The sequence below is a fragment of the Taeniopygia guttata genome, chromosome 14 (genome assembly GCF_048771995.1).
Source record: "Taeniopygia guttata chromosome 14, bTaeGut7.mat, whole genome shotgun sequence".
Taxonomy (NCBI): domain Eukaryota; kingdom Metazoa; phylum Chordata; class Aves; order Passeriformes; family Estrildidae; genus Taeniopygia; species Taeniopygia guttata.
This window is the reverse complement of record NC_133039.1, coordinates 4,886,436-4,907,749: the sequence shown is the minus strand read 5'-3', so window position 1 is coordinate 4,907,749 and position 21,314 is coordinate 4,886,436. Positions and strand designations below refer to the sequence as shown.

At 49.2% G+C, this 21,314-nt stretch overlaps 1 protein-coding gene across 5 annotated transcripts in view; it reads left to right on the top strand.

Moving 5' to 3' along the window:
* TNRC18 (trinucleotide repeat containing 18) overlaps positions 1–21,314 on the top strand; it is a 56,385-nt gene that overhangs the window by 20,973 nt on the left and 14,098 nt on the right. For 2 of the 5 annotated variants that reach the window (XM_030284864.4, XM_030284862.4), the window contains exons 5-16: positions 2,865–2,967; positions 3,342–3,547; positions 3,734–3,880; positions 4,375–4,559; positions 5,322–5,745; positions 6,223–7,170; positions 7,820–7,995; positions 8,691–8,827; positions 9,304–9,432; positions 11,226–11,400; positions 12,445–12,805; positions 15,102–15,386. In XM_030284864.4, the coding sequence (XP_030140724.4) occupies positions 2,865–2,967; positions 3,342–3,547; positions 3,734–3,880; positions 4,375–4,559; positions 5,322–5,745; positions 6,223–7,170; positions 7,820–7,995; positions 8,691–8,827; positions 9,304–9,432; positions 11,226–11,400; positions 12,445–12,805; positions 15,102–15,386 (3,276 nt within the window). The remainder of the gene's footprint in view (positions 1–2,864; positions 2,968–3,341; positions 3,548–3,733; positions 3,881–4,374; positions 4,560–5,321; positions 5,746–6,222; positions 7,171–7,819; positions 7,996–8,690; positions 8,828–9,303; positions 9,433–11,225; positions 11,401–12,444; positions 12,806–15,101; positions 15,387–21,314) is intronic. The other 3 variants (XM_030284863.4, XM_041719147.2, XM_030284865.4) reach the window with 3 other exon arrangements.

Here is a 21,314-nt window from a genome sequence, read left to right as displayed (position 1 = left end):
CTGTCCCCTCTGGGGACAGTCCTGCTCCATGAGTTTGATCCATTAGCAGAGGGAGTGACAGAGAAACCTCTCGAACCACCTTTGTGCTGGTGTTGTAATCTCATGATTTTGATTTAAGCCGTGGTGCTGGCGGGAGTGGGATGGCGCCAGGGAGATTTTGGTTCTCTGCTTGACTTGCATAGCAAGATAACACCCGGGGGCTGCCTGGCACGGGGCTCTGCTGTGCCCAGGAGCGATGCCAAAGCGAGTGGCTGGCGAGCAGTGGTCAGATTTCCAGTTTCAGCCCTTGCCTTCCCCAGTTTTCTGCCTTTGCCCGCCTCTCCCAAACTTCAGTGGCAAGAAGCAGTTTCTCTCAGGCAGCAGCCCCCTCTCCCCATTCCCATCGCCTCCCAGTGCCCTCCCTACAGCCAGGAGCTGGCCGAGGACCTCGTGGGCAGCACAGGGAGCTGTTTGTTCAGCCGTTCAATCGTCCCAGACGCTCCCAGCTTGCGTTAAATGTAATTTACTGAGCCGAACTAAAAAGCTGCAAACAAGGGTTGAATTCTGGCAGGCCTCTGGGCTCGTTGCTAAGTGATGCAGTTGGCTTTCAGACAGAAAACAAGACTGCTTTTCTCCTCCTCTCGCCCCCCAAATGCTGCCCCCCCTTTGTGTGCCAGGAGATATTCGTCTAATAACATTAGCTTGCTTGCGCTGAGTGGACGGTGCTTGAATGTTTAGACCTTTTAAGAAGGAGAAAGCAGGCTTTAGTTGGCTAATCTGTAGTATTTGGCAAGTAAAATGCAAGTATTTAGTACTGGGCATTGGTTGTCAAGGGAACGGACCTAAGCCTTTCCTCCATGCATAACTGATTGAATTTTTCTATGCAGTCCGTGCGTCATGTTCATATATATAGACAGAATGATCATTCACTGTCTGGACAATCATCGTTCTGTCCAGAACAGGGACTGTCCCATTGGTGGGATGGAGGCTAGGTGGGAATTTGAGGTCCTTCAGTGTTTGTGTTTGGATGGGGGGGTGTGGAAAAAAAATGATAAACTCATCTAGAAATAATGGAGCACAAGGAGTGTAGATGGGAGAGGGAGGAGCAAAGATAAAATAACAAATAAAGCATTTCTAATGAAAGGCTGGGAGAGGGCGTCTGCTCACCTTGGGCCAAGGAAGGAAGGGAGGCTGTAAGCTCTCCAAGGAATTGCTCCATATTGCTGACAGCAAAAAGACAGCTGGGCATTGATTAGGGGAAAGAAAGAGAAAAAGGGGCTCCAAAGGGGAAAAGCCTGGGCTAGGGTGTGGAAAGGGAATGCTGGAGGAGAGGCAGGGGAAGATGTTTGGGCTCCAGAGGGATTTGTGAGCCCCCGTGCTGTGGTGGTTGGGGAGTAAAAGTGAGCAACAGAAGCTGTGTGGGGCATCATTCAGTGAGTCAAGGAGGGGCTGGCTGGGGCTGGCTGGGCTGCACGTGGTGTCCTGGCAGGCTGTGTGGTGACCCTGGAAAGTCCTTTGGGAGGCAGAGCTGTGTGCCAGGTTTTAAAGCATCTTTGTTTTCTGCCTGGAGCCCGTGAAGAAGCCTTGGGGAAAGGAGCTGGGAGAGATGTTGTCTTTTTCCTGGATTCCTTCTGACAGTAAAAGCTGAGGGAATTGGAGACATGACAGCAAAAAACCCATGGGCTGTCCAGGTTTGTGGAAATACACACTAGAGCTCTCCTTGAAAAGACTGCCTGTCAGCAGAATAGACTTGGTGTTCCGAGATGTTTTCCCATGTGCCAAACCATATCCAGACAGGAGAGCGAGGACCCTGGGAAGGGCTGCTGGGGTGCAGTCCTGTGAGGCTGAGTGCTCTCTGCAAGCAGGGCTGGGATTTAGGAGTGGAGCGTATCACCAAAGCATAGTGCAGAGAGGGGCAACAGGGAATTGTGTGAAAAATGAGCATTCAAGAAAGAAGCTAAGGAAAAAACTAAGGAGAAAAGCAAGCTTAAAATTAGGCAGCTGGAGTGAAGATCTTGGATAAAGAGAAGGGTGGCCCCAATACCTGATGCTGGAAGAGCCAAGCGAGGCTCTGCTGCTTGCTCCTGTGGAGGTGCCTCCTTAACCTCTCGCAGATGCAGCTGCTACCATGCCAGGCTGTGTTTGCAAGAGCTGTGCTGATTGTGGACAAGTGGTTTCTCCAGCCAAACATCCAGTCCTCCTTTTTGGATTCCTGCCCTCATCTGCCATATGTGTCCCTGCCTCATCAGACCCTTTCTTGTTGCATGTCTCGAGGGGGATGCAGATTCCTGCTAATGGTTGAATTGTGGAGTGGAGCGTGCTGGTTTTGTGAGGGTCTGTATTGTTGGTTCAGCCTGTTGCAGAAGGACAGGGATTCAGAGCATACTCAGTGCTCCCAGGCTAATTTACAAGATCAGAAGGTGCTTCAGAAAGTGCAGAGATAAAATCCTTCCCCTCTCTCAGATGTGCTAAGCAGGACTATGTGGTTTGATGCAGGATTTAGCTGCATCTCGGCTCTTGCTGGGATGAGAAATCTGCCACTGACTTCCAACACAGTGGTCCCTTTGGTCCTGTTGCTCCCAGGCTGGTGGCTGTGCTGTCCTGAGAGACCAACCTGGCGTGGCAAGTAATCTCTTGATGTCTTGGAGACATGAACATTGAAACACATGCGCTTGGGTGCTACCAGGAGAATATTGCTTTAGTGAGAATATCTTGCTCACTCAGAGAGCCTTGCATGGTCTTTCAGGATTTGATACTGGAACATCCTTGGGGACACTGGTGTTTGGGTAGAGTGGCTCTCAGGTACTCTGCTCCGTGCCCAGAGGAGAGGGGACAGCTTTCTCCTGGCCATTTCTCCTGTCTGATGGTGCTGGGTTGTCTCTTAGGGCACGGACGCTCCGAAGATGACTGTGGGGACGAGAGGAGCCGGCACCGGGAGAGCCACCTCCTGGCAGGGCGCTTGGAGCGGGATCAGGAGAAGCTGCTCAGGTGAGGGCTGGAAGGAGGTGAGATCTTTTGCCATAGTGTCACAAACTGAGCTCAGGGGCAACCAGTCCAAAGAGGAGACAGGATTGCATCCATCCTGGTGTAGGTACCAAACTTGCTGGTGTGGAGAGGGATGGTGAGTGGGGTACACGGAGCTATAGGCAGATCCTAAGTCCTCAGCAGAGCAATCCATGCCTGTTCCAAAGGGCTGGAGAGATGGTGTGTTTTATTCTAGACGTGGCACCTCCATCACAGCTCTCTTTGACTGACTGCCCCTGGTTTGCAAACACTGGTTCTGCAGGCTGGTCCATACTCCTGAGCTCCTCCATCCCTTGGACCCTGTCTCACCGTGTCTCTCTTGCCTCCTTCATCCCCAGAGAAAGCAAGGAGCTGGCAGATTTTGCCCGAATACACCCCTCCAGCTGCACCAGCAACGGTCTGAACTCCAACCTGATGGTGACGGGAGGCCCAGCCCTGGCGGGCTCCGGGCGCTGGTCTGCAGACCCCGCTTCGCACTTGGCAGCCCACCCCTGGCTCCCCAGGACAGGCAGCCCCTCCATGTGGCTGGCTGGCCATCCCTACGGTGAGTGCCCTGGGAGAGAGCCCTGCCCAGAGGGTGTTCACACCAATGAAATCCAGGGAAAAGTGTTGCTACAGCCCAGTGAGGCTGTTTGATGAGCTCAGGGAAAAGGGAAGGAGACGTTTCAGAGCAGTAGATGACTTCTCGTCTTCATCTCTTGAGTTGTGACTTTGGTGTTTTTTCTTCCAGGACTTGGTCACCCTTCCCTGCACCAGGGCATGACTCCAGGCTTCCCCCCTGCCATGGGGGGAGCTCTCCCCTCTGCCTACCAGTTTGCCAGAGACCCGCAGTCAGGGCAGCTTGTTGTGATCCCCAGCGAGCACCTGCCACACTTTGGTAAGGATGTGAGCTTGTGCCTGAGGACCATTCTTTAACAGCTGTGGGGAAAACAGATTTTAGAGAGGGCCAGAGAGGAGCATACCTACCTGTGGGGACCAGCAGCCACAGCTGTAGGAGGCCTCTCATTAGGTGTGATTTGGAGATAGAAGTATATAATCTTTAGCAGTGGCTCTTCATCCCCTGCAGGACCTTGCAGAGTTTGAGTCCTTGCTTAGGAGAATCTATTCATAGGCTCAGGCATGGAAATCAAACCAAGGGCTGGAGAGCAAAGCAAGTCCAATGGCCCTGGGGCACAGGGGTGGTGTGACTGGGGCTGCAGAGGGGAACACAGCACGCTTTCCTCTCTGGTTTCTGGTTGTATTTCTGCACAGCCCAGTGTTTGGCATCCCCTGTGCTCTGGGACTGTAGAGACCATTGCCCTGAGTGATCCTGAATCCTTTATCCATCCTTATCCTGCTGCCTCCCTGACTGCATCTCTGCTCACTCCACAGCAGAGCTGATGGACCGGGCACCCCCCCTGTGGCCCGCCATGTACCCCCCAACCAGGAGCTCCCTCCAGCACGCTCACCAGCTCCAGCTCCTCTCCCATCAGCAGCTGCTGCGGCAGCACGAGCTGTACATCCTGCAGCAGCAAGCAGCCCACGCCATGGAGCTGCAGAGGAGTGCCCAGCTTGTGGTATGTTTTCAAGAACTTCTTGCTTGGCTGTGAAACGAGCCTGAAGTTGGAGTGTCTGGGGAGAAAATGCAGCTGTGCCTGTATGGCAAGTGTGTCTCAAGGGTATGGATGCATTGAGTGATTCTGCCCTGGTCTCTGGGATATGAAGCATTTGGTGTATCCTGCAGTTAGAATGGGTTTTGGCAGGGGTTTGGTGTAGAGCCCTTGAGCAGTGCTGTCAGAAGAGCTCCCCAGCAGCAGCAGTGTGACCTAGATTCCTTCCCATGGGATGTCTCTCTATAGTTGAGTGGTTTCATCCCTGGTCACCTCCAAACCTCCTGAGCAGCTCAGAGGAGCAGCTGCAGGACTTGCAGCAGTCACATTGGCTCCTGGAGAGAGCTCCCATTCATGAAAACATTTTGGAAGTCATGAGCTTTCATTTGGGTGTTTTACACCCATTCATTTTTGTAGTGGTCCTCTGATTTTCAGGCTTCATTTTACATGTGGGCTTGCTAGGCTGGAGGCTTGGAAATAGAAATGCTTTGCTTTGGATGCAAATGAAAGCTAAACCAACCTTCTCGTGATTCCTGGAGCTGAGAATTCGTAATGAAGCTATTGTAAATCAGTGTCACCCTCCATCAGATTGGTCTTCAAATGGTCTTGCACTGGGGACGTGTTTTATTCCACTACATACTTGATAAGACCATGTTTTGCTCTTGCTTGGTGGTAAGTCAGTGCCACTTTTCACATGTTGTGCTGAGTTCTGCTCTGTTCTTGTCACAGGAGAGGTTGAAGGCAAATGAGCAGCGTGTGGATATGGAGGAGAAGGTGACAAAACGGAGCCTGGACAGTGCCAAATCAGGCCTTTCCTCCTCTGCCCCGGGACTGGTGCACCGAAAACCACCTGTGCTGTCTCCCAGCGCCTCCACATCCTACAGCAAGGCTGTGAGTCCACCTCCCCTCTCTCCCAGGGCCTCACCTGTGTCTGTCCTCAAAGCTGAGGTGATCCAAAAGATGGAGGAGCCACCTTCGCAGCCAGCCTACTCCTACCCCGCCACCCCCAGCTCCCATCCTTCCAGCCCGCCCCCCGCCTCTCCACCCCCTGCCCCTGCCATCCCTCCAAAGGAAGAGGCACCTGAGACCGTGGAGAAGAAAGACCTGGAGCTGGAAAAAGAGGCTGCTGGTCCATATCAGGCCTTGTTCCCAGGTAAGAGAGCCCTGCTTTGGCAGAGTCCCGTTGTGTTTGTGCCTGCCTCCCTTTTTCTCCTCGGCTCTTTTCCTGCTTCTGTCCCTTCCCCTAGGGAAAGCCACATAGCTCCTCTAAAAGGCAGGGGAGAGGGAAGGAGCAGGGCTGGTGTGATGGGTGCCTGGTGCTGTAAGCTCTCTTCTTCCCTTGGGCCAAGCCTGGGTTGGTTCTTCCAGGGCTGGAGTCCCAGTGGGAGAGGATGCAGGAGGCAGATCTCTCTCCAGTTGCATGAAATTGCTGGAAAGGTGGAGAAAGGTCCTCTGGGGTGCTGCCTGTGATAGCTTGGTCAGGAGAGAGATGCCTAAAGCAGCTATTGCTTGATAAAGGAAGAGACCAGAGATGCTGGAAGCAAAGGGAACCAGCTCTATGCCTGAGTGAGAGAGAAGGTGCTTTGGAGACCCAGCCATTACACAGTCTGTCCCTTCTGATATCTTGCAGAGATCCCCCCTGGATACCCGTTCCAGTCCCTTCCTCCCTCCTTTGGAAGACACTATCCCTACCTCCTCCAGCCCCCCGCAGCATCTGATGCGGACGGCCTGGCTCCTGACGTCCCGCTGCCTGCTGAAGGCTCTGAGCACATGGACCTTTCCTCAGAGGTCAAGCCCATCCACCTGTCTCCGTCCAAAATCCTAGAGCCCATCCAAGCAGCAGCAGAAGAGGAATCCTTGGAAGAGAGGGTGAAATCAGAGGTGCAGATGGAGGAAAGCCAAGAAAGCATCTGTGAGCAGGACATGGGGACTCTGAACATCACCACCTCTGCCGCCGTCCCAGTGCAGAACGTGGACAATTGCAATCTCCTGTTGCACCAAGGCGAAGCCCTGGGTGCTATGGAGCAGGACCAGGAAGACCTTCAGAGCTGCCCACCTCCTTACCAGGTTGTGGCCTGTCCTGCAGAAGCAGAGGCTGAGGCAGAGAGCGGGAGTGGAGCAGAAACCTGCTCCATGCACATGGACTATGACGGTTTGCTGGTGCATGCGGAGGGCGAGCCCCCAGAGATGGACTTGGCGCCCCAGCGGGAGGAGGCCTCTGTGGCCATGGATCTGCAGAGCGCTGATGTGGGCCGGGCGAGGGAGTTTCCCAGCCTGCCTCCTGAGGAGGGGGAGCAAGGGCCAGAGATCCCTTCCTACACAGAAGAGGCAATCACTTGCCAGATCCCAGATCTGGACATCAAGCCGGGTGACCCACTGGCTGGGATGAATGCTTTGGTGGCTGCTACAGAAATGCCTCAGGCTTGTTCATTGTTGACTACCACCACTGTCACTCCACCCCAGATGAAGGTGGAGGTGTTAACTGACCAGACCCTGGAGCACTCCTTCCTGCAAGGGATCACTTTGCTGAGTGAAATTGCAGAGATGGAGCTGGAGAAACGGAAGCAAGAAATGCAAAGTAAGTTGTGAGTGGGGAGTCTGGTCAACTCCGGACCATGCTGGGTCTCCCAGCTTATGGTCCCTGTGCTCTCTGTGTGGGCAGACAAGTGGAGTCAGAGGTGGGACCTCTTGCAGCCTCATCCAGGCATCATGGAGAGCATTGCTCTTGAGTTGCAGGAGTGGCTGGTACTTCAGCTGGGGTTGGAGCACAGTTTTTGCTGCAGCAGGCTGAGCTACGTGTGGCTTTTGTACTGCTCTCCCTTCCAAAGGCCCTCGCCATGTCTAGACAGTTTGTGGTATGCGTAGCGGAAACGGAGCCCCAGTGGCTGAGAGCTGCCAGGGTAACACCCTTCTGGCAGGCACTGAGTCCACACTCTGTTGGGGTTTGGCACCAGAGCCCCCAGTAGCTCCAGATGATGCTTTCCAAGAGCTTGGCAGGTCCTGAAAAGAATCTCACCTTCCAGTAACTTCCTGAGGTGAGAAGTGGTGGGAACTGCCAGTTACACCGTGGCTGAGTACAACAGGAGATCTCAAGTGGGGGCCAAGGGTGGCTGGGGAGCTCCTTGAGCAGCCATGGTCAAGAAGGGGCCATCAGCCCCTCCTTGTGCCTGTTGGAGATGCAGTCTTGGAATGTGATCTTCTGTAGCTTTTTTTTCTGTCCTTCTCAGCAGGTCCAGAGAGTTTCCCTGTCCGGCCAACGCTGGAGAGTTTGCTGGCTGCCAGCACCCACATGCTCATGGAAGTGCTTTCCACCCCCTTTATGGAAAGTCTGAAAACCATCCGGCTGCCTCGAGAGCTGAATCCCAACAAAAAGTACAGCTGGATGCAGAAGAAAGATGAACCAGTAAGTAGCTCTTAGTGTGGCTGAGCCTGGAAAGCCCCAGTGCACCCACTCACACAGCTCCCTGTCCCAGCCCCAGTCTGGGGGCTCATGCTGGCTCTTGCTGCTCCTCTGCATTCAGCAGAACGAGCTGGTTGTTCCTTCATGTCACATTCCAGGCTGCACGGGAGTCAGTGGGCTGCAGTTTAGGTTCTTCCCTTGTTTGTTAGTCAAAATTCATCAGGACTCTCGTCAGCCCCTGGAAGTGGTGTTCTAATGTGAAACCAGAGGAACCTGTGTGTTGCTGTTTTGGCCAGAGGATAAATAAAAATATTGGCAGCAGGGTTTTTCCTTGTTTATTTTTAATTTGCTGGTCCTTCCCTGTGGAAGAGGCTGATAAATTATTTTGTACAGAGCACGTAAGTATTCCAATACATGGTATATTATGATCTGTCTTTTTAAACAAGGTGAAAGAGCATTTTATCCTGCAGGTTCTCTTCCAGAGTTGCAGTCCCTCTGAGCTGATGCCGTCCTGTGCATAAGCCACAGAACATCTTTGCTTTGCTGGTGTTCTTGGGTACCACTCTGAGCCTGTGCTGGTGTCTGCTCCCCTCTCAGCACAAAGGCTTTCTGCCAGGCTGCACACCTTGGCCATTGCCAGGGCACCCAGTGTGGCCCCCCTGGATGTGTCCTGACACTCTGTTGTCTCCCCACCCCAGATGTACTCCATCAAATCGGCCATCGAGAACATGGATGCGATGGAGCTGGACTACAGGATGAGGCTGGCCGAGCTGCAGCGGCGCTACAAGGAGAAGCAGCGGGAGCTGGTGAAGCTGCAGCGCCGCAGGGACTCCGAGTAAGTCACAGGCTGCTCACCCAAGTCTTGGTTTTTTCCAGCTGGGCATTTCCACTGCCTCTCGGCCCAGGAGAGAAAACTGCCCTCCATCCCTCCCTGTCTCCTCTCCTCTCCTTCTGGTACATCCCACCAGAGCTTTGCACAGCACACTCCTAGGCTATGTGACACGACAGCCTGGTAACTGGTGACTGCAGCTGGGACACTGTGTTAGAGACAACCTTGGCTTCAGCAGCTCAGTTTAGCAGTTTGGTGGCAGGCGAAGGTTCTGGGTTGGCTCCCATTCTTGCTTGCTTTCTTTTAATTATTTTCCCTTTTTCTTCTTTTTTGGATTTATTTTATTTTTTCCCTGTTTGGTTTGCTTTTCGGTTGCAAAATTTGGTTTTGCTTTTTTTTTTTCCTTTGCCTTTGTTTTTGGTTTTGTTTTTGGTTTTTTTTTGTTGCCTTGGTTAACAGTGAAGCGTATGGTTTTTTTAAAGGGAAAAGCATGACGAGAAAAGTAGAAGCTTGGCGAGAAGAGGCCCTGGAAGGCCCAGGAAGAGGAAACTTGGATCAAGCGCTCTGTCACCCATTAAGGAGAGAGGGAAGAGTGACAGCAAAAGTGGAAAGTAAGGCTGGAATTTGGGGAAGACGGGAACATGGCAGGGTCACTGTGCCAGGGTCTGCCGTGGGGAGAGCATCTCGGATGCAGCGGGGGCTCGTTGTGTTGGCAGGCTGGCTGCTGGCTGCAGCGGTGGAAGCGCGTGCCCTTAACGGGAGTGTGTCCTTAGGGTGGGAATGCAGTGCCGGTGTCCTCCCTCCCCGCAGGTGGAGCACCTGTCTGGTGTCGGGTGCAGGTAGGACAGGTGGAGTTGAGCAGCTGTGAGGTGATATGGCTGGCAGGGAGCTCTAGGTGAGGTTTTGGAGTTGGGGAGTGTGTCCTCGTGTGCTTTCGGGAGAGCAGATGGTGCAATCAGGTGCTGTAGAGCCAGTTGTGGGGATGTTGATGTCAAAACTGGGAAGGACAGGAATATTCCAGGTTATCTACTTTGTAGGACCTTTCTGCTGTCTTTCTTCTGTCTTCCTCTCTGTTCCCTGAATCAGTGGGAGTTGGTTTTGCCTGACATCTCTCTTTCAGGCATCTGGATTATCCTCTACTCTGCTTTTTTCTCTTTTGCGAGTCCAGCTGCTCTTGTTTGGATCTCTGTTGGCCAACTACCCTACCATAGATGGCTTCTCCAGAGGGAAGGCATTTCCAAGCTGCCTCCCTGTGTGCTCCATATTTCTGCAAACAGATTCAGGTGCCCAGCTCCCACTGACCAATGCTTCTGAAAATCTGTCCTCTTCGTGGCTCTGTGTTTTGCTCTTTGTGTTTGTGTGGCTGGGCAGGCTGGAGGCGTCCAGAGGCAGTTGGAGTTGTGCATGTGTGGGTGTGTGACCGTGTTGTGTGTGCATGTCCCTGGATCACAGGAATGCTGGAGCAGGCTGCTCTGGGAGATGGAGATGCACCCTCAGCCAGCATCCAGGGCCTGAGATGTTGGTTTAGCTGTTTGTGCAGGTCAGCAGAGAGGATAGAGGGAGGGGAAATGCCTGGAAGCTGAGGAGGCTGCCCTGTGTTAGTGGCTTTGTGTTGGTGGTCTGACCAGCAGGCTTAGGGTGAAGGAGACAGCATATGAGAGCTTGAAATGGAAACTTGGTAGGAATCTTGATGTGCTGAGTGATCATCCATCAGATAGTTACTGGAGATGGCTGAGGAGCTGGGAAGGATGTGCTTATAGTCTCACCTACTTCATTTTTTATTTTATTTTCTTATTTATTTACCCTCTCCTTTCCCCCCAAATCCCAAATCAAGTCCAGTGACGTAGATCACAAATGCCTTTCACAAGGGGCCTGACTTGGAGTCTGGAGTGAGACAGTCCTTGCAGTGCCTTTGTCCCTCCCTGTCACCTCAAGTGGCACTTCCTTGCCACCTCCTGCTCATACCAAAGCAAAGTGTCTGGGCAGTGAGGCACCTCCCTGGGCCTCAGGAGTCTCCCTCTGCACCTGCAGAGTCCATGGAAGTAGAAGTGGGAAAAGATCTTAAGGGCCACCTCAGCTGTCAGTCCTTCCTGGTGCTGCTCTGTACCAAATCAGGCACTTTTTGGTGGCTGTTACCAAAACACCAAGCACTTTCTTTTGGAGACCGTCTTGCAGGTCTCTGATTTCAGGCACCCTCACCTGTCCTGGTGGCCAAGAGTGTGCACAAAGGGGCTCTTAGGCTCTCCAGTTTGGTGGAAAACCTTGTCTAAACTGCTGTCACTTCACTTGGCTCCTTCTGAGGATCCCCACTGTCTGGGAGGAATTTAACCTCACTTTTGAGCTTGGTGGGGATCACAGGGAGGAAAGCTCCCCCACCTTGACCCATTGTGTGCTTGGCTTGCAGACTGAGCAAGTCCTTGTTGCTCTCTGAAGACTCTGAGACCGGTGAGGGAATGAAGAAGAGGCACAAAGGGGCCCTCCCAGAGGAGGATGAGGATGTGGAGAGCAGCAGTGGCAAGATAAAAGGGAAGAACCCAAGCTGGGAAGAGCATGATGCGGCTCCCAGCTTCTCAAATGAGGTCAGTGCCCTCGTGGGGAGCATGGAGCCACAGGCCAAAAGCCCACCTCTTTCCTGATGTGCTGGTGTTAGCTTGGACTCCTGATCTTTCAGTGTCTGCTTTGAGTTCACATGGGTTTAGATGCTCCTCAGGAGAGGGTTGTGTGCGGTGGAGGGGCTAATGTTGGCTTACAGAGCCATGTTGAACCTCCTTGGAAGGCAGCAGAGTCAAGTGCCTTGGAGCCAGCCAGGGCATTCAGTGCTGCACTGGCTCTGAGTCCAGGGCAGGGCTTGTCTTACCCCTTTGTCTATTGAGGGAGCACAGGGGAATGGACCTCCTGAAGCAAGGAGGAATGGGAGCACAACCTTGCTATTTCAAATGCAGGGTTTTCTGCTCCTGTTGAAGCAATAAGGTACTTACTGGAGCTTTAAGCTGCTGATGAAATCCAAATTGCATGCAGGCAAAGTACTGAGTTTGAGCTGCTGTTATCTAGCTGTAGCACATGTAAAATATATTTGCCTTTTTCAAGAAGCGAGAAAATACTGAAAAGGATGTAACAGCTCTGGCTGTAGTGCAGTGGTGCTGATGCTCATGCTGAGAGGTATTTGGGTTTTTTTTGCGTCCCAGTCTCTGGAGCTGGTTGATTATGTGGAAATCAGAATATATTTGGCTGGCTCTTGGGTAAAGATGATTTTTAATCCTTGTGATTCAGAGCAAACCTTGTAAAACCAACCCAAACATACCCTAAAAACCAGGTAGTGTAGAGAAAAAGGAACTCCAAAATATGTTGTTCTACGAACATAGTTCTTTTGGAGGAACGTTCAAGTTTTCTAAGTTAATCTTGCAATTTTGTAGTGCTCAGTAAGAGTAAACCTGTACTGTTTGCTGACATCTTCCTCTTCTTCCCTAGAACCATAGTGGGCTATGGCAACTGGGGGCTAAGACTATCACCTTGAGGCTTTATTAGCTAGATGCATGAGGCAATTTGGAGGGCTAGTAAAATCCCTCAGGTCTGCAATGGTATCTGCTCCATGTTCACCTTGTCTCTTCCTTTCACCTCGGCAGTTAAAGCTCAAAAAGAAGAAGGTGCCATCCGATCAGGAGCAGCTGGCCAGCAAGCTTGACAAGGCCCTGTCTCTCACCAAACAAGACAAACTCAAATCCCCCTTCAAGTTTGCTGACAGCTCTGGGGGAAAGCTCAAAACCAGCGGAGGTGGCAGCAGGTACCTCTCAGCCCATGAGGCTCTGCCAAGCAAGGAGGAGAAGAGCCTGGCCAAGAACCTGGGCCTATCACTGAAAACCTCCAAGGAAGGTAAAAACAAAGTGACTGCCAAAATGAAGAAGATGGAGGTGGGGTTGAAAGTCAAAAATCAGCTCAAGGTTTCCCATTCACCAGCAATATCTGAAGTTAGCAGCTACTCCTATAGTAAGTAACCTCTTTTTTATCTTTTCTGTCTGTGGGAGGGCTTCTGGTGGGAGTTTCTGGCCAATTGAAAGGGGTCTTGCAGATGGGTCTGGTTTTGCTCATGAATGAAAAGCGACCTCCTCCTCCCAGTGACTGCTGCTGCATCTTTGGGGTCGGCATGGGCTGTCTGCCCATCTTGCTGTCCAAGGGGAGGCCACAATCAGTGTGTCTCTTCCTGACCTGTTCTATTCATCATCAGGGGGGACAGCACTTAAAAGAATTTGACCCATGTTCTTGCTTTTGATGGGAGTAGACACTCTCCTACCTGTCAGCTTAGCAGGTGGAGCTCTTCTCTAGACTGTAGAAGTCCTTGTTGAGTTCAGTGGGCTTGGCTTTAGGACACTGATGTTTCTGAGCATCCTCCTGCCCTTCAGTGTCATGGCTTGCTTCTTGGCTGGCTATGCTGAGCCTTCCCATCCGTCTCAGCAGTCTTTGTCCCCACCCCATCAGTGTGGCAATGGTTATTTCTGAACCCAGAGTGTGCCCGAGGTGAAGGTTCCAGCAACTGACCCATGTTGCAGAAGGAAAAATCTGAATTGCTGACCATGTTGGGAAAACAGTAGAACCAAACATCGGAGAGTCTTTAACAGTTCAGGCAGACATTGGGGCAGAGTTTATGGTCTGAGACCGTTGTGTAATGGTCTCAGCTCACTTGCACATGCATCTTTCCCTTTGCTTGCAGCTATTTAAAGCCATGTTAAAACCTTTATGGGGTGTTTGTGTGCATAACAAATACATCTCTTGGTGCAACACTAGTTTAGAAATTTCGCTAATGGGGAAGATGAGCTAGTGACTCTCCAATGGAACAAATGTTTGGCATGAAATTAGCCATTTATATGGCAAAATAGGAGTCATTGTGTCCACTGGACTTGAACACAGCCTTTGGCTCATTGTGCTCTACATACTACCCAGCAGTTCTGTTCTTCAGGAACAGACACGTGTCTCCTGAACTGTGGGCTCTGGAGCTAATGGGAAGAGAAAGGATGGGCTGTTGGCTCATGGCACAGGGAGCTTTTACAGTGCCTTCACACTTGGCACTGTGGTTTCATGAGCAAAAACTCCCTCTCAGAACTAAAAGAGCTTCTATCTGACCACTGTCCAGGGAGTCTCCTGGGGTAGGAATGGTCCCCTTTGTCCCTCAGGTCTCAGCTCAGGATTGTTGCGACTGAGGAAACATCTCAGCTTTGGTTTTTCAGCTGTGTGCAGGTTCAAGGGAAGGGCCTCAGCCTGTCATTTGGGCACTCAGGCATGGTGAATTTGGGGAGGCAGGTAGAGCATATGGCAGCACCTCCTATGATTTCTGGGCTGCTCATGTGGCAAAGAAGAAGCAGGACTGGTGCCAAGTCCTTCTGCTTCCTGACCTCAGGATTTTCTTCTGGAGTCCTGAAAACTTCAGGCATAGATCCAAAGGGCAAACTGAGCATCTTACTCCCAAAAATTTTAAGAGAAGTCAGGTGTCCAAAATAATTTGCGTATTTGGGCTTTGAGCTTCTTAAACTTGCCATTCTTCGTGTCTTCCTCTCCACAATCCAGTGCAGTGGAGTTGGGGAGCGATGCTGCAATGTCTGTAATGTTGTGGAGCTGAGGGCATGTCCACAAACGGGCAGGTGACAATTTACACCCACTTCTGTTGCATCCAGGGGTACCATATGCTTTTTTCCCCCTCTCATCAGATGCCAGAGGGGATGGCTTGATAACTTCTCACCACCCACAAGGATCAGCAGCTTTGTAAAGCCATGCTTCACAGACCAAGGAGCGTCTTGGTCCTTGCTCCGTTGCGGCGTATGCCGTGGAGCATCTGGGGCAGCGTGCTCGGAGTCAGACATTTGGAGTTAGACATCCTGCCTTCTTGGCAGCTGGGCTTGCTCCAACCACACGTGTTGAAAACCCTCTGTGAGGGCTGGTACATGTAGAAAAGGAGATTCAGGTCAAGAGTGTTGAATATCACCATAGCCAAGACAGATTCAGCTTGATGGTCCAGTTGTTACCAGTGCTGTGCTTTCAGTGGACATTTTCGTAGTGGAAATGTTTGCTTCACTTTTCTGCCGCCAAGCTAAAAACCCTCCTTGAACCTTAAGGGAGGACAAGGAGGTGGAGAATGTCCATTTGTGATGGAAAGAAGGAAATGTGAATTTCTGTGTTCGTTGAGCTCAAGCCTTATGATGGAGCACCTGGGCAGGGGTGGACAGTGGTGGCACCAAAATCCCCAAACCCCCGTTCGGTGATGTAACGCTCTTCCCACCCGCTTTGACCACAGATACGGACTCGGAGGAGGAGGAGGAGGGATCCCTGAGGGACGAGTGGCCGGCGCAGCCCCCTCCCGCCGCCAAGCCACGGCCGCCTGGCCTGTACAGCTCGACGGGCAGGAAGGGCGGCCGGGCGGGCGGCGGCCCCAGGGCGGCCCCGCGCAGTGCCGCGGTGGCCGGGCGGCCGCTGAGGCCGAAGGCGGCGGCGGGGCGGAAGCAGCCCTTCTGCCTGCTGCTGAGGGAGGCCGAGGCGGGATCTTCCTTCAGCGACTCCTCGGAGGACTCGTTCGATCAAGGTTATTAATTTATAGCAAGCGCAGCCCCAGGCGCAGCCCGGGCCGTGTGGGAGCGGGGCGGGGGCGAGGGGCTGGCGGGCCGGGGTCAGCCATTTTGATGGTCGCAGCCAGGGCGGCCATCTTTGTCCTTGGCAGCGTAGCCTGCTTTATCACCCCAACAGTTATTTTTTATCCTTTTTGTATCTGTATCGTTGTGATATTTTTACTGGCTGGCTCTTTTCGAGCTTTTATGTCGACTGGGTTTTAGTGTCCGCCTCTCCCTGCTTTCCTGTTCCCTTCCTCCCTTCAGTTTTAACCTCACTTCCTTCCTTCCTACTACCACCACCATTATATTATTATTATTATTACTATTATTATTATTTTAATTATTATTATTTTATTTTGGCATGAGCCTTGTTGAAGTTTGAAAGGAGTTTTTTAAATTACTTTCCTCCTTTTCCCCCTTTCCCCCTCTCCTTTATTACGTCTCCCTTTTTCTTTTTCCGCCTCCTGTTTCTCTATTTCTTACTCCCCCATTTTTTCTTCCTTTTCTCCTTTTCTTTGATTCCCCCTCTTTTTTTTTTCCTTTTTTCTTCCCCCTTTTTTTCTTTTTTTTTTTTTTTTTTTAATTACCGGGGTACTGTTGTGTGGCCGTGTGACTTGATGTTTGTACTGCGATTTGGTTTACCAAGCTTTATTAAACATACCGAGTTCATTTTTAACTAAACCTGTGTACCTTGTCTCTCTTGCTGTGTCTCTTATCAGGCGATTAGGTTGCTGCTTCACTCCATCCTGCTCTGCATCCCCCTCCTGCTCCCACTCCCCATCAGTAGAACTGGAATTAACCTAGTCTGGGGTACTCTCTATTATTCAAATATCCCTGCTGCCTTTCTCCAGATAAAGCCTAGGCTTCCCCCTTTCCCCCCATCCCCTTTAATTTATTTTTTTTTTTGTTCACCCATCTTTAGTTTTATCTTAGTTTGTTTGCTGATAGACTCTCTCCAGGCAGGCACATAAAACATGGAGGCACTGACTCCTTGTTGCTGCTGCAGGAGGGTGCAGGGTGTATTTAACAGCCAGAAATTTTTCTATTTAATTTTTAAAAATGTAAATGTCAAGTTTTTGTGTCTCTTTTTGGATGGTAGGTTTTTTTTTTCAGATGCCCAGACGTAACCCACAGTGCTCAAGGATGTGGCAATTACTGCATTAAATTCAACTCTCCAGTTTCCCTCCCTCACCCTCACCCCAATTTTTTTCTTGCAGCTTTTTTTTTTTTGTCAGCCTGTCATTAGTACTTCAGTGGGAAAAGAGATTACTTGAGACTTTTCCTCCAGAGACACAAGGGGTTTCTGTTTTAGAGCGTACTCATTAAATAATAATCATGGGGAAAGGTCATTTTAATGAGCCCTCAGCTCCCGAAAGAAACTAGCTCGGCTGGTCTGAATGCAAAGCAAGAGCATCCCCAGTTGTTATCTAAGTTACATGGCAGAGCTGGATGTAGCCCAGCAAAAGCCTTTTAGTGTTTTACACTGCTCAGGGCTGTTAATTGAAAAACAGGGCTGGATAGTTTGGCTTTTGTTTTGTTGTTTTTTTTTTATTTTCTGAGTTTTTTGATGTTAATTTCCTCCCTGCACCTGTTTGGTTTTTCTTCCCTCCAAACCCAACCTGCAAAGAAAGAAAATTAAAGCTTAAAAATAAAAGAAAATTATCAAACACGGCAGAAAGATACAGAATGTTGATTTGTTTTGATGTGGCTCTGGGCTGGACCCACCAATGCATTTCAAAGAAAACCCAAAAGAGAAATACATGTGTAAAAAAAAAAAAAAAAAAGAAAAAAAAAAGAAAAATTGTTCTTTAGAGAGCCCAAAAAGTCGTGGGGACAGTGGGAATTTTATGTAAGGCTGAGATTGCCGCATTTCCATGAAGAGTCTGCGTTAACTTCCATTCTTCCCTTCCTTGTTCCTTCCTGCATCTTTTCTCTGTTTGTTTTGCTGCTGTTGGAAATTTTGAGGATATCAATCCCTTTTAGGTGCCAAGTTCTTGAGGGGGGTTTTGGGTTTGCTTTTTGGTTTTGCTCCAGGTAAGCAGAGAGGTAACTTGTCCCTTTGTCTATTTTTCAAGTTACCTGTCTGCTTTATTAGAAGAAATAAACAAAAAATCACAGTTTTATGCGATAAAATCTGGGGAGGGAAGGGGGTATGGGAGGAGGTTGGGGAATCTGGAACAAGTGGGGAAATGCATTGTAAATCCCATTGGGGTATCATTTAATGGTGGGGAAACCAAAGATGCAAAACCCCCTGGGGTGGGAAGTGGGTATGGAGAGGGAGGCGGGAAGGGATTATTGGTTACATTTTGGGGTTTTTTTCCTGCAAATGAATTTTTTTTGGTTTTTTGTTTAATTTTTTTTGTCAGAAGCATTTATTGAAGGGATATTTGGGTAATAGGGTTTTCTGATGGCTTTCCCTGAATACTAAACCGATTAATAACCTCAGCTTTTCTAGAAGTGCTCGCTTTCTCCTTGCAGCTGCTTGACCAACCCTTTCACCCCTGCCCCTATCCATGATGCTTTGAATGTCTGTGTCGGTCTCTTGCATTTGCTCTCACGCTGCACTAAAGAAGCAAAGTGGTTGGCTGGTTGTAGGGCAGACACTTCTCAGCGAGGGTCACTAGCCCTGAGCCTGAACCTTGACCATTGTTATGTAGGTAGGCAAAATAACTTTTCTTTATGTCATCTGTCAGCCTCAGACGTTTCGATGTTGCCTCCATGAATAATGACACGTAGCTCTTTGCATTCTCTTGGTTATTTTAATTTTGAAAATGATTGCTGTCAGCTTTCAGCTTTCCTCTGTCCATGAAGAGTCTCACATGGAAGGTTTGCTCGTATGTGTGTGTCTGAGGACTCCAGAAATGCTTTGCTGCTTGCAGAACTACTTTTGGACAACCCATTAGCCCAGCCGGGGCAAGGATTTGCAGATGAATCCAAGATGCAAACCTTAAAGGTTTCTGGGCCATGGTGCAGAAATGTCCCCATGTCAGGGATATTGCCTGGCCCTGCAGTATCTGTGTCAAAGATGGGATTAGCTGCAGGAAGACCTGTTTTCTTGCATCTGGTTAGACATAGATTGTGGGGGGACACTGCTTTCTTACAGACCAAACATCACATTCCCATTCTGATAAGAGGCAAACTTGTGGTTTTTAATCAAGTGACCCTGGAGGGGAAACTGCTAATGTGGGTTAAAGCCCATCAGGATAGGTAATTCCTGAGCTTTCTGAAACCAAAGATCTGTAAGTCCTCCTCCTCCATACTCTGTTTTCCTTAAGAATTTAGTGCCTTCTTTTCTATTCTCTTTTTCCTGACTTGGAGGATGATTTTACCCCAGTTAAAAAAATGAAAAGGCCATAAGGGGTAACCAGTTCCCTACACATTCCCATGTGATAGTTGTAATATTTCTAAATGTTTCATAAGCACTTCTGGAGTCAACAGCACAGCACATGTGGAGGGGAAGAATCTTCCAGTGATGAGAATTGGCTTATCTGGGAAAAAAAAAAAGGTACAGTCTTCAATTGGACACTCAAAAATAAGTAACCTCCAGAATTTGGACAGATTGCAGAAATCAGATGTTAATGACCCAGTAGCTGTCTAAAGTCTGCCTGTACTTAGCCTGCTTTGTATGCTGTAGACCTGCTTGGTGTTATGAGAAAATCATGCTATTTATTTTTACAATGTGAAATGACTGTTTTAAGTGTGTGTTTTTACTCCCTCCCTTCCCCAGCCTTTCCTCTTCACACCCCCACCCTCAACCCGTCTTGTTACATACATCAGTCTCTAAAAACCAAATTGCTTACTCAATTTCTGTTCATCATTAACAAATCTTCATTTACTGCTCTCCTACAGTAAAATACCACGGCAGCTTAGCTGTTAAAAGCAATGAGAAAACTTAGTATTCTTAACTGGGTTTGGGTTTTAATTCAGTGCAGGTAAAAATTAAAATAATCTTTGGCTCCCGTTTATGGCATCAGTTGCATTTAAATATGAATGTATTGTTTGTTTTGGGCTGTGGAGTTGTGTATGTACATGTGTGGTTGTGTGTGTGGGTATATACACACATATACATGCTCTTAAAAATGTCAACTGGAAAAGATATTTTTAACTTTGAGCATTTTTTTCCTTTGCCCTCTCTCAGTCTTAACAGAATTACCATTGAAGGAAAAAACGATTTCTAAAAAGAGAGAGAAAAAAAAAACAACAAGTCTTTTTCCCCCTTGCTAGCTAAAAATCACCTTTTCAGGACAAAAAAAAATACTGAGGCTTCGATTGTGTAAAGGCATCTGTATGTAGTTAATTTTAAACCCACACATAGTTTGGGTACAGTAGGAATAAAATTTCTGCTTCACATTAAATACAGGCACCAGTCTCTCCAAGGAGCTGTACAGATGGACAGAGAGCACCAGCAGCTTATTTGCCACTATGGCCAGAAGTTTGGGGACTTTCTTTAGAAGCATGTGGGCTTGGAGCAGATCCCCAAATGTCTTCTTTTTGCTTCATTTGTTACTTTTTGTCCCTTGGAAAATCAGAAAGAAGAGGAGCAGGGATTGTGTTGTGCGTGTGGAGTGGGGTTAGCAACGTCTATCCTCGCCATGAGAGGTGGAGGAGGATAGATCAGTGCTGTGAATGTGTTAAAATGGGGTTATTTTCAGGCTGGAAATTGTATCTCCTGCAGATAAAAATGTAAGTGTTGTGGTAAAAATGCTGACAAGGGACTGTCTTCAGTTGTCTTGTTGTAGTGTGACACTGTGTATGAGCAGGAGGTTGGAATAACCACCAGGCACCTCATTGTGTTGTGTATTTTCTGTAGCCTGAGGAGCAGCCACTGCCATCCTGGCTTTTAAATCTGTTTTACCTGACTGCCTCTGAACTACTGGAGCTGCTGGGCACCCTTTTGCCCTTGCACATGCAGCGTGTAAGTGCTGAAGGAATGGTGCTGCAGGGCAGTCCATGTGGCTGAACTGGTCATGGATTTTCCTGCAAACTTTCCCCTTTTTTTCCCCTCTCATTTTCCTCCCCAGCTGCTCACTGAGTCACTCGCTGCTCAGCCAGCTTTCAGGTCTGGCATGAGAGGCAGTACAGGTTGATTTTTTTATTTTCTTCCCCTGTTTTTGCTGGAAATTGCTGAATTTCAGAGCTAGATGGGATGGATGGAGAAGGTCTCACTATCCCACAGGGTGTCACTGAACTCAGGCAAGGTTTTGCTGCTTTTCAGGCAGGTGGCTTTCACGTCTCAGAATAAAGTTCATCTGGATTTGTTTTTTCTCTTTTGGCAAAATGTGATGTAAAAACAGCAGTTGTGGCCCGTTTTCTGGTAGGGGAAAGAATCTGATCCCAATTTGCTGTGGAATTTTTTTTTTTTTGCATGTGGTTTTTATGCAAGGAGTGAACAGGGTTGTGGATTTCTTGGTATTGACTGCAGGACTGTAGGTTTAGTAGCATTTTTATATCACAAGGAACAAGTCTGAGGAACTGAAATGGGGAAGGAATTTTTATGCAGTTAAAAATTAGCATTCTCTGATTATCAGATATATGCTACAGAGATAAGCTGTCCATGTTAAAAAAAAAAAAAAGACAAAAAAAAGCTGCCAGTTACCTCAGTTGATAAAATAGAAGGATGAGAACATTGTTTTCTGATATTCCTGTTCTTTCTAATATCATTGAAAAATAACACTTGTGTTATTGTATTTTTTTTTTTCTGAGCAACCAAGTGTTGAGGACGTTTTTATCTATCCCTGAGGGCATATGTGAAAAGAAAAGGATTTTCATGTTCATTCCAGCTCATTTTGAAGGGATCTGGTTTCTCATTTGGCTGGATTTCAGACACAAGGATAGTGGCTGGTAGGAGCTGGGGAGTGGGCTCAGAACAGGGCTCCTGCTAGTGGTGGAAATTTTCCAGCAGC